Here is a 22625-nt window from a genome sequence, read left to right as displayed (position 1 = left end):
AGTGCAGCTGCTGCTGCAGTGAAGGACTGGCCTTGCCTAGTGACCGCTGCCCTAGAAAACTGGAACAAAATGTAACATCTCTGTGTCAAAGCATAATGCTTTAACATCAATTTTTAATGCCTCAATAGGGGAAAACACTGAAACAAGATTGTACAGTGTTGGGGAAAAGTGATGGGATCATTTGTATTCTACTATATTTATGAGAAAAATAAAGCAGATTTCCTCATCTTCACTGAACTCTTTGCTACATCCACTACAGCAGTGAATTTACAAAAAACAACTTTGCAAAACACCTTCCTTTATAGAACCTCTCAGTAATGCTTTATTTTGTCAGGTAGGTAGAGAATTTCCCTGGGAAAGTTCTGCTACAGCTGCTGTCAAAATTATCATACCTATTTGAAATGTTTTTCAGAATCTGTCTTCCCTCAAAAATGCTCTTACAAGCTACCTAATCACAAATTAAAACAAAAAAGTTCCATTACTCAGGAGAAAGGAAATCTTTGGCAGGTAACTTGGTAAGCACTCAGTGACAGGGGCATCACTGTACCAAAAGCTTAATCAACAAATGGGATATGCTAAATAGTACAAGGGACCATGAGAATTTCATCTCACATAACAGAACTGAACATCTGAAGGTTAAGAAAAAAAGGACAAAGCCAAATAAATTCAATGTGAATTTCAATTTCACAATTAAATCCACTGCACACTGCTGCATGCTTTCTGCTAGACTACTAAATAAATTTAAGTGAAACTGTTAGATATCAATCAAATGCCATGAAAGACTGGAAATAAATCTTTTAGATACTATGGCATTAATATTAAAAAAAATGCACAAACTCATACACTTCATTTATTCTTATACTTGCTACTGTGCATTAAAAGTGTGTATTTGTGCAAATAAGTACAAAAACAATCCACCAAAAACAACACAATAAAAATTAATAATGATGTAGACAGCAGTCACAGGTTTCCAGGCTCTTGCTAATTACCATGAAAGTTGTTACATCCAGTTACATTCCACACTGTATAGCACATTAATCCTCATTTCAATGACATATACAATTTATATGGCTGACTTGTGTCTCTGTATAAAAACAGATAAAACTAAACTAAAGCATACTAAACATACTGTGGAAGCATAAACACACCTCTAACTGTATCACACCTATGCAGTTACATTTCTATATAAACTTAACTAATTATTAGGCAAAACCCAATATAGTATGATTAAAAATTTTTCAGGTTTTCAATCCATACTACTCTTGGATTGAAACCAAGCAATTAAAATGCCACAAAGGATACCAACGTGTGTCAGTGACCATATTCCTTCAGAGTGCTGAGTCAGCACTTGTACTTCAGCACCATTCACCTGTGACTACATCTTAGGTTACAACTGACTTTTAGAATTGTAGTTACTCTTGCTTGAACATAAGAAATTTTGGGAACCCTCTCAGCTAACATTTGAAAATTATACTTTAAGTCAATTCTTTTCTGCACATCCTCTACAGCAAAATCCAAAAGGGTTTGTGTAAAGGACTGGATGAGGTCACAACCAACCTGATCTAAAATGGCCCTTCCAATTTCCAGGCTACCTCTGCTTTATTACTCCATTCATTAAAAACCCAAGATTAGTTCAAGTTGTATTTTAATGGCTAATCCCAAGATAAAAACATTTAAATTACAAATCTCAGGTTATTGTTAAGATCTGACATTATGTTTTGAGGACTATCAGATTTCAGATTTTTTTCAAATGTTTCAGTACTGAAGACATCATACTATATCAGTTATATCAATCTCTTCTTCCCCCAAGGCAATTGTTTCAAAACAATTGAATCAACTACATAGTTCACTAAGACAGACAAGTTCACACACCTAAAAGATCAGAAATATAATACTGACATTATTCAATAATAAGCTGATTCATTCAAACTCTTTTTGTACACAAGCTACTACTAGCACACACAAGCTAGTTTCCATCCTACTATTTCATAACCAACACAAAACTTTATTAAAAGCTATTTTTCAGGTAGAAACAGATTGTATTTATAATTTTCCTCTCTATACCAAAGTCACTGAAGCTTTACTTGTACAATATGTAAGTGAAAAAAATAACAAAACCTCATTTCTACTGGAAAAAACACACACTATGCAACAGCACTCAAAAAAAAAATCTGATCAAAATTTACAAGCAGTACATCTTAACAGTTCACCAAATGAGGCTCAGTGACAACAAAATGTAATTAGAAATGCTCTGATAGACAAATTGGCATTACTCAAAGGTTTATCTTCTGCCTGCTTGCCCTTGAGGTATTGTGTAAGATGACAGTACCTCTAGTTTTTTGAGGGAGCTGAGGAGCTTCTCCATACCCACCATCACCCAAACAAGTTAACAGCTTGTTAGCTTGCTCATGCAGCTTGTTCTTCATGCAGCTTTTCCTTCACCCATAGCCACAATACCCTCTCAAAGTCACCACACCAAACAATCTTCCCAAACTCAGCCTCATCTGTGGCCCATGAGAGTGTAAACCTGGCCCATGACATTTCAGAAGCAGGTCAGTAAAAGGGAATGATGAAAAGGTGTGTGCTTATTTGTCTTATCAACACAAAGCATAACCATGAACAGCAGATAGACTATGTTCTCCAGAGGCCTCTGAAATAGCAGTGAATGCTGTCTTTGAATTGCATCACAAATGAAATTTTCTTAATATGCTAGTTTTTCAAATAATATTTGAATGGTACTGAATATTACAGATCTAGGATGCAGAATAATGAGACATGTATGGCACCCTGCTGGTTAGAAAGACAGCAAAGGTAGGTTTTTTCATTTTCTTTTCCTTCCAGGAATGTACTTTCCACCAGAGCTGAACATTCACAAATGCTACTGTGCAGACACAGTGCCCAGCTCTGACATGCAATTTCATTATGGCCCAGAGAGTCTCCTCTTGTTTCACCAGACCACAGCAGAACAGCACCAGAGAGCTCAGAGCTTGTTTCTTAGACAGCTCAATCTCCACACGGATTTCAGATACGACAACTCTTGATCTGGAGAAAGGTAGATAAATCCAAGAGCTGTTAAGAATCTGCTAATGTGTGACAGAGAGAATTCAGAACAAAAGCAGCACTTGCACTTGACAGCAGAGGAGTCAGCACTCTGTGTGCAGTTACAGCTCATAGCAGTGCCAGGGAAAGCTTTAAGAAGGTACCTTCTCAAGCATCCACTCTGGGAGCTTGGTGCCACAGTCCCACTGTTTTGATCAAGGATAACCATCTTTATGTGAAACAACTCTCAGCCAGTGAGCTGGCACAGATCAGGGACAGCTCCCAGCAGGCAGTTTGGATATGGCCACCTTGGCTTTGGAGCACAGGAGTTTAACAGCATGGAAATGGGCTGTTCCACTGCCAGCTGCAAAGCAGCCCAAGCACATCAGTTCAGCAGTACAGACTCACTTTAGCTCAACAATGCTGTGGCCAAACAGGCCTCAGAAAACTCTGCAAGAGGAGTTATCTCTATTCCCAAACCAAAAGCTTATTTCATATACTGCTTGCTTTTGCCTTGTCCTCTGTGCTGTGCAGTTTTTGAATTGGGATAACTTCTTCAAAACCCCATCACTGAAAAGCCTCCAAAGGCTCTGAATGGCAGAGTACAACATTTGGAAGGCTGTCAAGCAGAATTAATACAAAGGTTTGCTTGTATGCAAACAGCAAATGTTTCAGTTCTCTAACTGCAAAATTCCAACTATTTTCTCTCAACCAAACATTGTCATACATGAATGGCTTTACTTTCACACTTCAGTAATAGAGCTGAAAGGAACTTCAACTTCACCCACAGCTACTGTCCACTGAGGAGACAGTCCAGCACACTTGCCATTTCAGAAGAACCCACTGAAATCACCCTTTGATTTCAATATGCTTTGCTCAAGTCAAAGCCATTAAACACTCAATGAAGTAGATGGTGCCAAACCCCTGAAATACACCATGCAGGTATACTGCACAGCTGTAGATATATGAATACAGAAAAAAAAAAATCCAAATTTTTGGAATAGTTAACATCTAGAAAATTAAATCTGTGAAACACTTAAGTCTATTAACACTGGATAACTGACACTAATCCATGCTCCAGAAAACATCCTTAGGAGAAGCAAGTTTGTTGTATCATCAAATGAAATCAGAAACACTTTTTCCTGAAAGTGATGGGAATAAAACAAAATGCAGAATACACAATTTCCAAGGAAGAGCTGATGAAACCCAAATGACAGAACACAAACTAGAAGTTAAAGGAGAACTTTCCCAGGAAACATGTGGGAATGCAATAAAACTGGCACTGATGGCTTTTTTCACAGCTTTTTCTCCAGGGCTCAAATGGCATCCCCAGATCTTCACAGGTTTCCCACCAGCCACAAGAAAGTAGTCTGCACTATTTTTGAAGTTGAGGAGGCGTAATATGTGTCTATGTGTGTGTATATATATATATATGTCTGTGTGTATATATATGTGTATATATATATATATATATATATGTGTGTGTGTGTATATGTGTATATATATATATACACAACATGTCTTCTCTCACCAGGAACATAAATCAAAACCCTTTAGAATGAAACAACACACACAGGTGGTTCTGTGTGAAAAGTCAAAAACTTGTCAGCTATATCAGGAGTATTTCCATTTCTGCCAGACAAATGGAAGGGGCTGAGGCTGTAAAGGTGACACCCATCATCTCAATCCAGGGTCTGGTGGTCCAACCATATTTGACAATTATCAAAATAGTCTTCTACTGCAGATGTCTACAGAGGCCAAGACAGGTCTTGCCCATATCCAAAACACCAGATGCTAAAAACACTGGCTGTTGAAGTTTAGATAGCAGTATGTCATTATTCATGTCCCAGGACACATAATCATAATGTCTTTTCAAAATTTCAAAATTACAAACAGAATATTCTTACCAGGATTTCCTTGTCTATTTTCATTTCTTAGTTCCTTCTTACACTTAAAACTGGGCCATCTGTTTTTCCATATGCTTAAAGGTTTCACAAGGACTTGGCCTATTGCAAGCCATTGAGACTCCAGCTTCCAAGGCTTTCTCATTACATCTTTTCAGCAATTCCAACACAGACACCTTTACACCTTCTGTAATGAAGCTCCCTGAGCCCCAAAGGATTTCTGGGTCATCCTCTGTTTAACTAAAATACTTTGAAGAACAAAGGCAGCTTACCTCACACACTACCAATTTTGCAGCCTTGGGGTTTAATGCATCAGCAGGAAACAAACCTTTAAAAACAGCTCCATTGTAAAATATAAATATTTAATTGTTTATAGCATATTTATAGCGATATAAATATTTAATTGGTTTATATCTAAAAACAAGGGTCTACCACAATTATTTTCCTCTATTTGGTGAAGTGTGGGAAACACTCTGCTGCTGAGGAGTGGCATCTGCTGGCAGACAAAGAATCCATAAAAATCAGATTCCCCAGTAAAACAAATATTTTTTTAAAAAGACAAATCAGGGTTGACATTATTCACAAAGCAACTCTCACTTCCTTCTTGATAGGATGATGATGTTTTTCTCAACAGTGTAAATCCTTTCAGTTACACTGATGGTACTGAATTGTCCATGAACCAGAATAACATTGCTAGTGCTACCAATGAAATTTCTTGTCATTCCTCAATCAGCAGCTGAACTGAAGAACAAAAGACATGTTTGCTACTTAATTAAAACCCTTCCCATCATGGATCTCTTAAATAAATTCTTAAAATGACTCACTGTAATAATGCATGTTAAATAGCTCACCAGGGTACTAACCTGTGAAAATAAACTGAATTTAAAAGGCCCAGGAAACAACAGAATATCATGATTTTCTGAACACCTTAAAAATAATTCTAAGCATAAGATCAAGTTTAAACTACTGCAAATAAAGTACACAGACAGAACAAGCAACTGAACATGAACCAAAATATCCTTCATTTTAGAGCAGCCTACTTGTACCACTGCCAAAAGCTGACCTACACCTTCCACAAGGTTTTATTATTGGAACTGTGACAACTCGCAACTTTTTGGCTTAAAATATCATCGTGGATGACTGACATATGCCATATTCATTTTGAAAGGGGCAGAAAAAAGAGATTCAGTTTAAATGTTTCACTGGCATCCAGGAATAATAGCAGGAATAAAAACCATTTTATACTATATTTTTGTTTTTAAAGAAAACTTCCTACTCTAAACAGTATTATGCAATACCAACATACTTTGTAACAGCATCTAAAATGTGACATTACTAACAATAAAACTTTTTATTTGGTGGAAATACATTTGCACTTGAGCTATTACAGTACACTTCCAAAAATAATTGCTTTAAAACTCAATAGATCCACTATGAAAAAAAATAAAATTAATTTCAAAAGAGTTTTGTATCTACATACTGAGGCTCCATCTGCTCTGGGCTTACTCTCCTGGGGACTCCTACAGCTGATCTGAATTTTATAATCAAAGAATATGCCAAGTTGGAAGGGACCCACAAGGACCAGTCCAACCCCTGGCCCCACCCAGCACCATCCACAAGAGTCACACCCTGTGCCCAAGAGAGTTGTTCACCAATGCAAATCCAAACCAGAAAACACATTATGACTAAACCAGATGGAAAGCCCAGTAAAGTTTTCTAATTGAAAAGCCTTCTCAAAATTTGTAGCAGTAAGTTAACAATTCTCAATATGTATTACAATAAATTATTCAGCAATAATTGAATCTGTAGGAATTCTAGTTTGTATTAGAAAATTCAGCAGCCTCTTTTTTCTAGCACAGGAACAAGGCTTGTCTAGCTAAGTATTTGCTGCCATCATGTGTACACTTCAAAAACTGCAAACTTATGAACAACATTTTTCCTTCATCAGGTCAAAAATCAGCCATGAGATTACCCATAAGGGCATTACAGACTTCAGTCAGAAGGTGATGAAGTCTCAAGGATTGCTAATGTAATATGAAATCTTATCTCAATACAGACTGCCTATTAGAATTCAAATTCTACAACAAAGACCACATGCTTTCACTATGCAATCGTAAGAAGCAAGAAACTGGTTATAAATAACCAGTATTTGATGGCCCCTAAAAAAATTAGTTTCTCTGGCTTATTCCATGCAAATATCAATACTTTCAACACCACCCAACACCTTCAGCCACGACATCTCCAAAGAAGCAATGGTGATGGGGACATAAACCTTTCCACCACACTTCTTCCGGTTCAGGAAGGAAAAAAAGAAAAGAAAAAAAAAAAAGTTTCAGTGACCTGATGTTCATTTGCTCTAAATTACTGGATAGAATAGTTCAGCTAGAAGAAAAAAAATACCATTAAGTTGCATAAAACTAGTTTATCAAGTTTACGCCATTCAGTAATTCCCACAGAGAAAGGGAAGATGCATCTACATTGTGTCTCTTGTTAGCTAATTTTGAAAGATGGGTGCAAGATCAATTTAGAAGGTATTTTACAAATTTACATAGTTACTGCAGTGAGGAAAAAAGTGCATCATGCCCTCTTTCATCTTAGACTGCTCCTCTCACTAATATCCCTGAAACAATAAAAAATAGGACATTGACAGGACTCAACCCCCCACATTTCAATAAGCCTAAAATCCAACACTCAGTAACTATGCTTCTAGTAGGATTTCTAACTTGTTCATTAGAAATACCTCATTACTACACATTACTTCTGGAAACGACCTTTAAAAGATAGAAGTACAAACATTTTATCATACACTATGATTAAATGTATTTTTTAAATTATATCCTTCAAAAATACAGTTTGAAATTAGCAGCTTTGAGACACAGAAACAAAATATATTTCAGCAGACATTTTCTGCTTGATGAATTCCCAGAAGTGAGCTGCACAAAAGGCAGGATATCACCAAGAAGATGTATGGTTCTAAGTACAGTCAGCTTCAGCCTCAAAACAGCCAAACTCTCAGCATTACAAAAGACAGCTAAAGCAACATGAACGGTGACAAAGATGCCACTAAATTCAAGATTATGAGGTCAAAATCTGAGGTTCACCTTCTTGTAAAAAACAATATTCAATTAAATTACTTGAATATCAGTGAACTGTGTAAAAAACCTCTTTCATTTTTCAAGGGGTACACATCAGTATGTCTTAAGTATAGCTCTATATATAAAAAATCTGGGGCTTTAAAATCCTCCAATATGCATAACTCTATTTGTGCAACCTCACATTACACTGAAAGAGGAAGAAAAAAAACCAGCTTCTAAACAATAATTCTGATGTGCTCCAGATGCAATTTTAACTTGCAGAAAATATCAATTTTCTGTCTACACAGGATGGAAAGGCACATCTATACAGTATATGCAATTACAGCACTCATAATATTATTGCAGTAATTACAAAATATGGTACTTGACAGCACTTGTAGAAAGTTGGCAGTGTTTACAGTGTTGATAGTGGAAATGCACTGACAAGGTGGTAAAAAAACCTACCATGCTTACAAAACACTACATGCTGACAATATTCACACAAGTGCCAAACAAATGCTAGAAGGAAGGTGTCAATAAAATACAAACAAGCAGAAATCCTCACAGCTTTGCAACTGCAATTCATACTCAGTTTGTTTGTTTGACCCATGTAATGTTTAAGATACTACACTGTCTTGAAATGCAACAAAGTTCAGAATTCAATACCTTGTGCTGCAGAGCAGAATGAGTTAAAGAACATGAACAATACTCTTGAGTTGCTGAAGATTGTAAAGCAATAGCTGTGAGAAAAAGCTGTGAGAAAGAACTGCAGAAACTGAGAAAGATACATAAAGGACCTGCAGAAACTGTGTCCCCCTCCCAAAGAACAGAACAGCCTGCTGTGATAAGTAATTGTGCAAAAGAAAATATACACAGTATGGCCTGCTATGTACTAAATCACATGTAGACTGAACAACTGGAAATTTTTATGCAGAAGTAAAAAACAATTTAAATATCTGTGCCTTTTGTCAATGAACATCCTTGCAGCATCACACTTGGTCCTTCTTTCAATCACCGTTAACCCTCACCTCAAAACATAATCTGGTAGATTTTCTAAATTCTACTGCAAAATACTTTAAATACTAAAAATAGAGCTAAAACACTGGAGCAAAAGAATCAGAACACTCATCTGTTTCTGATTCCTTTTCTTTCTCTTTTGTTTACATATAAGAGAGAGGAAGAAATTGAACAAGTCTCATACTAGCACAGATACAACTTGCAGAAAACCTTTTAAGAAATCCATTTGCTTTCAATAACCTGTGTCAAGTTAAACTTTTTTAAACGGCTGTCATGGAATAATGAAAAAGAGGAATCAGCCTAATTCACAGCAAATAAGATAAACTAACATTTAAAGAGTATTTGGATATCTGAATGCCCAAAATAACAAACTGCTGGTCATTGCAGCTCTAACTTTAAAAATCTGGAGGTCCTGAGAATTACATGCTATTACATATATAATTTGTACATAATAATAAAGGCTTTTTATACATAATAAAGGCTTTTGATTCCCTGAGTTTCACACATATGTACAAGTACAATGGTATGTTAGGAACATGGCTATGCACATGCTGCCTCATATGGCTTGGACAGAATTTTATACCACCACTAGATGGAAACCTGAATTACCTTTTAAACTGACAATTCTGTAAATGCTCACTACTGGTGCTGCTTCTACTGTGTCTGGCTCTTTTCTTATTTAGAGACCTATTCTCACACTGCCTGTCACTAGCCTGTACTCATTAGGAAGGTGCAGGTCTCTGCTCACGGAGCAGACATTCACAAAACTTCTGCAGCATCTTCAGCCCTTGAGAAATGGGGCCTCTCAGTGCTATTCAATGTAAGGACTAAACTGTTAACATTCATTAGAGATGCATCCCACTTCTAACAGCAATTTAAACTTCTCAAGCTAAGTTGTAACTAATAAAATTGCTACATCCTGCCAGAAATTTCAGTTCAGGGATTCAATTCATGCCACATTTTAAATATCCAAGGCATGCTACGAAACTATCTGACATTTATAAACCTATTTGCACATCATGTATCTATACTTGCATTGTACCTGAGGTGACTGGCAGAAGCAAATGACTGACATTACTGTTGGGTTTCACCCCTATGACTTGGATATGATTTCCTGCTGTGTCAAAACAGTTATAAATAAAAACTTCAACTAGCAGATAAGCAGTTATCAAAAGAGCCATCTGACTAGCTACCTGCAATCATAGATATGATAGCATACTGATAATTGGCAGAGTAACACGACAGAAGCATTGAGAATGCTGATGCTACAATTTATAAAATTTTGAATTTAGAAAATACAGTAAAGGTCTAAAACCAGCATGTGTACAGGGGGGAAAAATAAACAAAACAACCAACCCAGCAAGAAATCCCTGGTCTCAGCAGCAGCCAGGTGAACCTGAAGGACAATGATGCTGCTTTCCAGGTGAGAACCAACAAATGCCTCTTTCTGCAATGGGTGTGCATCATGCACAAGGCAGTGGGTATCCACCAGGCTACCCCCAGTGTCAGCACTTCTGAAAGCTCCCAGACTCCCTGGATTCTTACAGAAGAGAAGCACACACCAGCTCCTGCTTCTTAACCCAAAATTGAAAGAGCACTGAAAGCATGGAAGAGATGGCACAATATGAAAGAGTTTCATTTGCATGAAACTTCACAACAGGGATTCACAACAAATGCCAACCTTTCCAATTGCACATAAATACAAATTCAGGACACTCACCAAATCATGGGTGCACTCAGGCAAAATCTCATCAGAGGCAGGCTTCAAATCCTACAACCAAGCAGGCCAGCAGGAACGCCAGGTCAGAGCAGCAGCCTGATTTCCTGCAGCCATTCACGCCCTAATCCCAAATGCTCTTCAGTTTATCAGCCACAACTCCCTGGCTCTCAGAAAAGGGCAAAATTCCTTCCTACCTTTTGAGAAATATAAAAGAATATACAGGAAATTGACTCCAATTTCGTTCTTACAGATTAATAACTAGTGAACACCCTAAGTGGGGGATAAAACACAGGACTCGGTAGGAATTTACTCTTAGTAAGATTTTCATCCAGATAGCCATAAAAATCACTAAAAGCAAATTCTGATGTATCCAGTAATGTTAAAATGAAATACTACTCTAAAATGCTATTTCACAACTTTAATAAAAGTAATAAAATGGCAAAAAACCTAAAGACATATTTTACTTCCAAAAAATGTATTTCTTTGTCAAGGCAAAGAAAACATCTCTTATATAATGTATTTCACTGAAACTGAGAGCAGAATTCAGAATGCCAGCAGCTGTTTTATACTCATACTACCTACATTATTTGCTGAAAGACAGCACAAAGGGCAACCCACACATCCCGTTCTCATTTCAGTCTGACTCCAGTACTGGCCACAATTTCCTCTTCCACCCTCTTTGACTATTTGCTCTTCAAATTCTCCATTCAACATTTCAACATATTTTTGAGTGCTAGTAGGTTAAAAATAAATCAAGAAGGGGAGGGAAGATTATACTTGCCCGGAAAATTAAGCAAAAAGTTCTGTAAGTGTATCTGCTCATGAGCAGAAAAAGACATATAAGAACAACTTTATTCTCTGAGATATGACAGTATCCCACAATGATCCCAGCAAAGTAAATACTGCAAGTGACGCAGGCAACTGAAAATAAATTTGATGAATGACAATTATTTGTATTGCATCAAATGCACTGATTCAAAAATTCAGTCATTCCTGAGAGACTACGTGACAGTTCATTTGAAAGCTTGGAAAAAGATTTTCAGGGTCAAGAGTGGCCAAAGAATTTCAAAGGCAATTTATTCAATCTATTAAATTGAGAAAATGTTGTGTAATTCTGCAGAATGATTCTGCTTGTCTCAGAGACAGTCCAGGCCCTCTCATCTACAGGGTCAGGCTTTTTAAAAAAGCCAAGTACAAAATGGTCCTTTTCAAAATTAATGCTTAAATACGAAACAAATTGTTACTGAAATTATTTAGCTGAATATTGAACCTATTGCAATCTGAAATGAAGTAATCAATACTATCTTAATATTGCTTATCTTATGTAAGCATTCTCATCAGCCACCATGATTTAGAAGACTGCTGAACTAATTGACTTATCATACCTGTCAACATTAATTCAATACCATTCCAAGATAATAATCAGTATCAATCTAATTATATCAGCAGTCTCCTGTAAATGAGTACCAATTATTTTAATTAAAATATTAAATATTTAGAAAATAGATAGGAACAGATATTAATAATTTATATGCTTAATTTGAATCTACCTGAAGAAGCATAATTCCTGAACAATGAAGCTTACTTTCTTTGTATCATCCCTCTTTAATATTTTCCAGCAGGTTTCCAGACACAAACTAGGAATCCAATACCAATGAAAGGAAAACCACAATATTTATATTCTTCTACTTTGAAATGAGCACATATGGACTTGCAGTCTACCATTGGTGGTACCCACTTAAAAACTCTTCCAAGAATATTCAATGGATAGCTTCCCTATTTTATAAGTGAAAATAGGTCAGCTTAGGTTTCCTACAAAACTTCAGTAGCCATCTACATGGTTGGCTCTAACATTAATTACCTCAATTCCTGGGCATTCTAAACAAGATGAGGTCCCTTCTCATCTCCTTTACAGGAAAACAACACGAACCACTCACATCCTACAATAATATAATCTCGGAGCTTTTTACTTCTTGTTTCTCCTCCTTTTATTTTTAAAGCTGATCTTAAAAATCTCCCTAAAGGTTTTCTACCGTGTTTCATAAGAAATAAAGGAAATTTATTCCATTTGTAAGACACAATCACAGAATCATTCAGACTGCAAAAGACCTCTAAGGCCATGGAGTCCAACCTTTGATCAAGCACAACATGTGAACTAAACCATGGCACTAAGTGCCACGTCCAGTCATCTCCTGAACACTTCCAGGGACACTTCCACCCCTCCCTGGGCAGTCTGTTCTTAACAACCATTTGTGCTAAGAACTTCCTTCTGATGTCCAACCTGAACCTCCCCGTGGCACAACCTGAGGCTGGGACAGCAACCACAGCCTGGGACAAGAGGCTGACTCACACCTGGCTACAAACTTGAATTATTATGCCCAGCTCCCTTGAATCAACATAATTTAAACAGCAAGGGGGGCAGGGGCATTATGTGAGGCAACCACAAGGTGATTGAAACGCCAGGCCTGTTTTCTAAACATTCAGCTAATATGAATCAAATTGGAGGACAAGAAAGCACACCACAGGCTATGAACTAGTATATTCAGAAGGTCTGACTACCCAAAGAGAGCCTGAAGAGATTTAGCAATAGTCAAGGAGTTTCATGTTAAAATATGACATCCTTGAAAATTTTCATTCAAAAAGCATTTCAGATGACTTATTAAGATTACACTTCATACTGAAATCTTCATTCAAAGTCAAGAAACATCACTGCAATCATCATATCCATAATCTTTACCCTCAGATAAATATACATCAAAATATATTACTTTAACGTAAAATTAAGAATACTAATTTTTTGTAACATGAGACATCATGCTACCCTTTACCAGATGCCTCGCCCAGCATTCAACAGAAGGCATGAGGAAAGAACATTTCCAGATGGAAGCTGAATATTGACAACACCAAAGTGCATACAGCAAGGTATATGCTTAGCTAATGAACAAGCAAATTGGGAAGAAAAAAGTTGGAAGTGCAACATGCCATAATACTGTTATCAGAACTGTAAGCATTTTTTCCAAAAAAAAAAAGAAATTTAACAGGCAATTTAAACAACCAGTTTGTATTAATGTTGTAGTGATTTGTTTAGGTGGATTTGTTTGGTTTGATTCTTTTTTGTTTCATTTAATAAAATTAGAGGCAAGAAGTACAGTTACGGTACAAGCTACATGAACAGCAGCATTATCTCAGCTTCCCTCGTGGCTAACTGGGTGACTCTTAGGCAAGAACCTAGCACTCCACAGCTATGCTGGTCTGTCCTGCAAGACCTGTCCTGGAGCTTCCAGCCTATTTTCAGAGTGTCCTGCTGCCCAGGAAGGGTGCAAAGAATGAAATACAAGAGAAACAAGCGGTGCACAGCACAGCACATCACCACCTGCTGGCTGATGCCCTGCCCATGCCGGAGCAGTGATCAACCCTCATGGCCAACCTCCCCAGTTTATATATTGAATATACTACAGGCTGTATGGCATGCAACATCCACCTGGCCACTTTGGGTCAGCTGTCCTGGCCATTCTCCCTCCCAGCTTCTTGTGCATCTCCTTACTGGCACAGCATGGGCATCTGAAAAATACTTGATTTAGAGTAAGCACACTTAAGAATAGCTACAACAGTGCATTACCAACATTATTCTCACACTAAATCCAAAATACAGCACTGAACAAGCTACTACAAAGAAAATTAACTCTATCTTAGCCAAAACCAGGTCAAAGGACTGATTCCAACATGAATTAATTAGCATGTAATTAGAGCCCAGAGCTACCTAATCCCAGTTTGTCCACAGTCCACTTTCCTCAATCACCTCATTCAAGTCTTCATGGGGCTGGGAACCACAGCATAACACAAGATGCAAAGCAAGTCTCACAGGCCAAAAATGTGAAAGTCTGACTTAAATTTCACACTCAAAATAAATATTATTTGGGTGAGAAAAAGACCTCAGAACAAAACAAAAATTAAAGATGAGAAGAGACATGTTAACTACATGCTAATACCTCCCAGCATCTTGTTAGAAGATAGACATATTTGCAAAGTTCTTTATATTCACACACTCAAAACAGTTATTAAATTAGTTTCCTTTCCTTGAACATATCATAGCTAATAGCACTAAATGTCAGGTTTCAAAATTCAACTCGTTACTCGTAGTCTAATTTTTGTCACCATTTTCCCTATAATCTACCTTTAAAACATTTCAGAATTGAGAAACATTTTCACTATTTGTACACTTCGTTTTAAAAATGGCTAAAGATATTTCAATGCAAACATTTCCTTCCTTTTCTAAAACTATTTTAAGGAAGATTTTAGCACTGGAAATAGTAACCTGTAACTTGTCTCTTTAGCTCATGTTAAAACTGAAAGCAGCGATGCGGAAACATTTCAGCAGTATTAAGTAAACGGCAATTGAAAATTACAATAGCATCAGGCATTTGAGAAGTTGATACAAATTTCTCTGATTTGAGGATCTATCAGTTGGCAAGAGGCAATTAAAATACATTTATTCCTTTCCTCTGTAGAGAACACAAGGCAGTCTTCTCCCTGCTTATTCCTGATGCCCCAGTTACTTTAAACCCTAAGATTTCAGCTACTGCAGGTAGAAGGGATGGGGCAGTTCTCCCCACTACCCTCCTTCTGTAAACTGGGAGGCAATGGATGCTACCTTTGCTAACCACCTTCCACTGCAAAGCAGAACAGAGTTTCCTTCCATAGAAAGGAAAACAGTTTTGAGATTCAAAAGTACTACCAATCCAGTAGTTCAAGGAGCATGAAAATTAATGGGAAGCTTGTCAATACATCTGTCTCTTGCAGTTGTGTTCATGCTTTAACAGAAGCTTCTCCTCTGTGAAGTGCCTATACATTTGCCATGTGGACTCCTGCGGACCTGTTAATATGCTGATACCTGCTGGGGTCCACGCATGTGGGGAAAGCACCTCACAGGTCTCCTTAGTCTGCTGCTTGTGAAACTTGTTACAACCTCGTCACTTGGGAGTGATCTGCTTTTCTCTCCTTGGAGAAATCAGGCAGGAAGTTCAGGGGAAGGGGTGTTAAGCAGAGAAGCAATGTTCACATAAGACTTATTTCCTTAAGAAACAATGAAAAAATGTTACTCCAAAATCAAATGCAAGTTCACAGGGAAGCTATTTACACCCATACTTAGCTAATTATAATTATACAATTGGTTATGTATGTCGTTATAAATACTGATATATGCTTATACAATGCATTATTATAGATCATACAGATAATTGTGCGTATACTTTTATTTATATATTTATACATAGCTAATTATATAACTGAGGCCACTCTGTTACATATACCTGTGTGCGCTCACACACATTCGAGGCAAGGCACTGAGAACCATAAAAGATAACCTGCCTAGAGACATGGAGTCACAAGGCATTCTGCAACTCTGCAAGGAGCTCGCCCTTCACGGGAGCATGCCCGAGCAGAGAGAATCAGCTGGGCTGGAAAAGACCCCTGAGAACCCCGACACCTGAGCAGCTGCGACCGCCCGGCGCCCCTGACCTTGCCGGGGCCTGCCCTGCGCCCCGCCCGGCCCCGCGGCGTCCCTGCCCCGCGGGGCGGCGGCCACTTGCCTCCCATTCCCGCAGGAAGCGCTGGGCCTCGGCGGGCCCGGCCGCCCTGTGCCTCCGGAACTCCTCCTTCACGTAGCGGTCGCCCAGGTCGCGCAGGGCGGGCGGCAGAGCGCGGTGCAGCTGCAGGATGCGGCGGTACAGGCGCCGCGCTCCGCCCGCCATGGCGGCCCTGGGGCGGCCCGAGGGGCCGGGCCGGGCTAGGCCGCGCCTCCCCCGCCGCGGCCGGAGCGGCGCCCAGCGCCCCGTGTGGGGCGGCGCTGCCCGCGAACGGGAGCCTGCGTCTCGCCGGTGGCGTCTGGAGCGATACCCAGCAATGGGGTTGCGGATAGTACTTGTAAGAATGCATGGAGGATGTTGTTTCACAAAGACGGGTGCGGGTGGCAGAGATCTCGATATATAGATAGATAAATAAATCAGTTCATTTTCCGCTCCAGGTTCACCACCAGAAGAATGAAATGTATACTTTATACCAGATTAGAATGTGGCACAAATTAACTAGGCCGCTAAGCCCCAAGCTTCATATGCTTAAATTTGATTTACTTGCATTTTTACCATAAGACGAGAGGAGTCATAGCAAGAAGCCTTTACTGCCCCTGTTGGACTTTGTGCCACCACATTGTCACTACCGAGAACACTCCTGCGTTCTCCTACCTCCCACTGACAGCTCAAACTCCAACTCCCTAGCTCTCCATAAAGCTTTTTCAGCAGCTTAACATCACTTCCAACTCACCCATGTGGAAAAACCCTCAAATGTCAGCAGTCATAGATATAATGGAAAAAGCAGAGTCAGGCAGTGGCAGAAGTCCTGCCTCATTGCGGGTGAGTGTTAAGCTCCTTCCAGCCAGTAATATTACTCATGATTCAAAACAAAAAGGAAACATTTCTATAGGGCCAGGGAGCATTAAGCTTTACTAAAATACTAGGAAATTACAGAAATATACTGCCTCACAGAAAGCCCAAGTTGTTATATGAGAGCAACAGAGTAAAGAGCAAAGTACAGGCTGTTTTACTGACTACTATTTCTTTATGTTTATTTATTGTCCTAAGCACTTCACTGATGGAAAACTGAAGTTCCCAGTAACACAAAGTTACTGAAATAAAAGCAAATGCTTATAGATTCAACTGTTCTCAATTAGTGTCCTGTCCTTTTCCTGCTGGTGGTGCTGTCAGAGTGAGCAGTCGGGCCCTGGCAGAGGTGGCCTGATCCTCAAATTCATTGGTACAGTTTCATATTTTTAAACTGTATTTTCTGCAGACATTTCTTTGAGGGAAGATTTCTGGTTCTAAAGCATTTTGTCTACCATATGTCTTTCAGCATGTTCACAGTTTAAAAGGATTGAGGTTAAAAAACCAATTTGCTGTATCACTTATTTGCAGTGATGCAATTCCTCTGAATCATCTCAGGGTGCATTCATTTAGAGAATTTATTTAAATATTTTATTATATCTTTACCACCATACTCTTATTGCTCATTGAGAGCTTTTTTTGCTACATCCACCCTGTGTGGTTTTTAGGAGCCCTCTTCTTCCATGGCCTGCTTAAGCCCTCTGCCAGGCACTCACTTTGCCTCTCAGATACTCAGCAGGGTCAAATACCAACTCAGGCAGATCTGTGACCTTCAACATTTCTTACATCTCATCTTTCAGTCCACAGAGACCAAAAGCCATTTTTGCCCATCCTGTGGTGCAGGTGGTTCCTGCCCAGGAGGATTCCTGCAGCATCTCTGCACCTCCAGAATGCTTCAGCTGCAGCTCTTGAGCCTCATTCTTGCTGCAACAGAAGTGAGGATTTACCAGTCAGTTCCCCCTGCAGCAGGAGATAGAGCTGTAAGTTCATCAAGCTGCTGATAACAGTCTAAGTTGTCAGTCTGTGTCTAATATCAATTTTTAAATGCCTAGGTCCTCGGAGGTCTCTGCACTGTCAGGCAGTGTGGTGAGGCAGCAGAGGCAATGGAGTGCCATATTCTTTGTGTACACGCACAAGCAGACTCACCATCAGAACTCATTAAGACATGATACAATATTAGAGGTGTTCTTTCCTAATAATGACTTCTCAGTCATCAGTACTCAAAATGTCTGTGCCACACTTTGAATCCGGATACAATTTTAGTTAACACACAAGCACAAGTCCTTTGCTTGCCTCTTGGTGCCTGCCTCTGCTTCCAGGCAGCACTGCTTCTGTGCAGGGCACTGGGGCATCTGTCCTGCTGCTCTTGGTGCTCCACAGCCCACGAGCACTTCTTAGCTTGCATCAAAGAAAGGCACCTCAGGAGAGTGCTCATCCCACTCCTTTTTGGGCAGGTGGAGGCAATTAAGCACTACTTCCTTTCAAGTGTGGATAGAAGGCTGTACTGTGGTACGTGTGATTTAGACAACCCATAATGGATGATTCTGTATCTGACTGGTCTTTAGAGCACTGGGTCAGTGTTTGTTTTGCTAGAATTGGTGTGGATCCTACAAAGGTACCAGAGTGTCTTTGTGCCATGCTCCATCATAGTGCCTTTGGGTCTGGGGAGGCAGTGTCAGCCCTGCAATAGGTCAGCACAAAGGCAGGTGGAGTGGCTTGGCCAGTATATTAAATCTCTATTTGCATGGCTAGTGACTGTGTGAGTAGCATCTCAGCCTTTCCCCAAGGATATACAAGAAACCTGTCGTAAAGCATGGATGCAAAGTGGTTTCTCAGCCATCCTTCTGAGCTTTTGACCCTGAATCTGTCAGAGTGGTCGTGTTGTTTGCTACAGTCCTAATTCCAAATCTAGAAAGACTGGAGGAACACTTCCATGTTTATTTTTTCCTTTTATCAGTAATATGTTGACTAAAGAAGATGAAGCTGAAGTATTTATTGAGCTGGTATAATTGCTGTAATTTTTTAAATTATCAAGAGCATCCTGAGAGAAGTTCTTTTTGTGAATCAAAATAAATGATTAAATATAGAATGCAATGAAGTGGTATTTCTTTCCAGAACTGTTAGTACTCCTGATGAAGCTAAATTGTATTGTCATATTTAAAATATACCCCCCAGAATAATATGCAATCTTTTCTCTAAATTGTGGATTAATGTTAAAGTACAGTCTAATTTCCTGCTATTAAAAAAAAAGTATGGCCCTGTTCTGTTTTTCCTTTTTTGCATTGTGCAGATCACAATAAAATTGCATCTCTCATTTCAGAATTATTATGTTTTTAATAAGCTCTCTAAGTATTTGAATATATTCAATACAGTTTCTTTTTGCATACTGTTCCAGAACAAAGCAGATTCAAAAACCAAGCAAAAGATCTGTTATGACAGCACAAGTTGTCTACTAAACATTCTGTGGCACCTTCCAGTGTGCCTCATAAACTAAAAAGACACTGAATTACCCCTGTTCTGTAGGAAACATAAACAGAAAATTAATACTTTCATAAATGACTTAGAAAAAATCATTTTTTGGATACTTTGAGATTCTGAGGATGTTTCTGCCTCTGTCAAAGTGGAGTAGAGTTACGTCCTTGATTCAAAAGAAGCAAAGTCAGTTTTAGCACAGGACTGTCTGCTCCAAAACCCACCCAAAAGCTGGATGTGCAACCTACTATAGTTGGATGCTGCTAAAACTGGACCAGCTCTTTCCCCAGGCTTGGGGAAGTAGAGCTGATGAGGACACCAGTGGTGTTTGCTGTTGGCTGCAGAGGCTGGGCACTGCCTGTCCCTGTCTGGCCCAGCGTTCTGCACACGCCTGTGCTTGGCATGCTCCAGCCTGGTCAGCAGAGCGTGGTAGAGGTGATTTTCTTCCAAAAGCTCCATTTCAGTGAGGGAAAAAGATGCCGTAATAAATGTCATTTGGTGCAGCTCATCAGGATGGCTTCAGGTACTCACGCATGCATCTGATAGTAGGATGAAAACAAATAGAACACAATTCTGATGAAATAAATACAGCACATGACAATTTTGGAAGGGAGAGGCAGTCAGCTGCTTTTGGACTACAGTCAATTACATGCTTGGCATGCTGGTAGCTTTTGGACATTAAAAGGAAGTTCTGCTTTGGTTCAGCTTATGCTTGAGCTGCTCGTTCATTGCAAGATTTCTTCTACTTTCATCTGAAGCACATGGTCCATATCATCCAAAACAAATTTTTGACAGTTCCTGAGGAAGTTCTGCTTGCCTCCTGCAGACATGAAAGATGCCAAGTGTGCTAAAATATTCAAAGTATTTAGCTACCAAACTCTATCAAGTTTCTGCTTGAATATGTGAGAGCAGAGCTTTGCAGCAAGCCAAGTGTAGGCAACATCAGCCTGGAGGGGTGCCAGGCTTGCACGTGGACCCTCCTGCTCACCCTCTCCCCACCTTCATCTCCTCTCCCCAGTCCAGCACTGGATTTCAAAGCACACAGGCAGCAGCATGTCTCAGGGAAGTGTTGTGAAAGAAAAAGAGAAAATTGCGATTAACCTTGTGAGGGTTTTCTTTAATCTCCTTTCAGACACATCTAATATTCAGTGGAAATTTTCTAAAAGAGTTCTACTCAGTGAGCTGATTCAAAATTAAAATTTTGGGTAGAATGATTAAAGAGCATCAAAACTCAATGTAAATGGCAGGCAAGATGGTTTTAGGGGGAAAATCCTACACTGTCTTTTATAGATGGTGCCAAGTCAGACTCTGAGCTGGAAATCTTTTTCATCCTTAAGCTATTGTTGTTTTCAACATTCAAAGAAAGCATCTAAAAGATTGCCTATATTGCAAAACATTTCTTCTACTTTTGAAAATTCAAACAGAGTTTGAAAATGTGATTTATTTGGAATTGCTGTGTGTCTTCTTGTGAACAATCTTTTTGCTAAATACAGTATTATTTCACTTGGTTAATCTGCCACATGTGCTGTTCTGTTTAACTGCATTCAAATTCTGTAAGAGATGCAATATTCTGCTCTTAATTCACATAGTAAGTGAATTAAGAGCAGAATGTTGATGCTGAAATAAATACAAATTGAAAGCACACATTTTGTTATTTCAAATATAATATGAAGTGTGCACCATTCATAGATAAGGCTTTGTTTTCCTGTTCTACTTATTAAGTCATTGTAAAACTTAAGGCCATGCAAAGATGCTTCCACAAAGCCATTAAAATTCCTTCCAGACTCACACAAAAAGAGCACAGAAATTTTTATGTTGATGCTTTTCACAGAGGGGCGAAACAGAACAAGTGAGTAGATGATCAAATTTTTAAAAATTAATATCCTGAAAAGCTGCAGAAGAGACCACATACATGTGACTGTAGCAGCATAGCCCAGCCTCAAGGCATCAGGAGGGGAGCAAAAGCAAACCCCGTCTGAACAGTGGCATCCATGGGCCCTGGGAGCTCCAGATGATGTGCTGTCAGGCCCTGAAGCCTAAACTCAGGGAATAAAGCTAGCTAGGCTGCATCACTTCCAAAGTTTTAGCCCAGCTTCATATCAACCCAGGAGGAATTTAAAGTGCAGCATAAACATGTTTAAATGAACTTAGAAGAAAGCTTGCTGTCCCGTCTCCTGTTTTCATTAAATACGTTTTATATGAAAAGCATAGCTTACAAATGCAAGCTGTGAGGTTTCTCTGGCAGCATTGAAGCTCTAAGTAAACAGACCATAGTATTATTTAGTTTGCTTTCTTCCCTAATTAAGTTTTTTAAGTTTCCTCTGCTCTCTGTGTGGCTGCTTCAGTTTTGGCGTTAGTACTGAGCCAAAGGGGACTGGGAAGAAGACTATGCTTTCTCTTTCTCCCCACCTCTCTCCCTCCACCAAGTAACCACAGATCAATTGGAAATCCCTTCTTGCTTTTATAAGATCTACAGATAGCAGCCTACATGTCACAAATAAAGCATGAGCCCTGTGGCTCTTACTGGTCTGGGAGCCCATTCCTTCCCACTGGGAGAGAAACAAAGCCACTGACTGCACTGACCATGGGAGGTGCAGATGCAAGTGTCCAGCCAATGCTGCACACTTCAGAGCAGAAAGCAGGGCAAACCCACAAAATTCAAAGCCAAACATAAATTTTGACAGCCTCTGAGAGTGTTTGTATTTCTCCTTTTACCATGCTCAGTGGTTACATGTTTTCAGGTTCAAGGCTTTGCTATAACATTGTTATTGTTTCACAAATCCAGATCATTGTCTGCAGTTTAAAATTAAGCATGCATAATCCAACATCATTCATTATTTTGGCATAAACAATATGCTATCAGCAAAGCACATGTTCCATCTCAGGTCTCTAGTGCTTTAAAAGCCTTCTGAATGCATCCAGTCTGTCCAGGACAATTTAACATGCAGGCCAACTTCTGGAATAC

The 22625-nt window shown here is 39.1% G+C and overlaps 1 protein-coding gene across 1 annotated transcript in view; it reads right to left on the bottom strand.

The window, feature by feature from the left end:
* SDHAF3 (succinate dehydrogenase complex assembly factor 3) overlaps nt 1–16564 on the bottom strand; it is a 28891-nt gene extending 12327 nt beyond the window's left edge. Inside the window, exon 1 of the mRNA XM_064704355.1 lies at nt 16343–16564. Coding sequence (XP_064560425.1) covers nt 16343–16504 — 162 coding nt within the window. The 5' untranslated portion in view covers nt 16505–16564. The remainder of the gene's footprint in view (nt 1–16342) is intronic.
* Nucleotides 16565–22625: the final 6061 nt, after the last annotated feature.

This window comes from Zonotrichia leucophrys, chromosome 2 (genome assembly GCF_028769735.1).
Source record: "Zonotrichia leucophrys gambelii isolate GWCS_2022_RI chromosome 2, RI_Zleu_2.0, whole genome shotgun sequence".
Taxonomy (NCBI): Eukaryota; Metazoa; Chordata; class Aves; order Passeriformes; family Passerellidae; genus Zonotrichia; species Zonotrichia leucophrys.
This window is presented reverse-complemented; position numbering and strand designations above follow the sequence as displayed.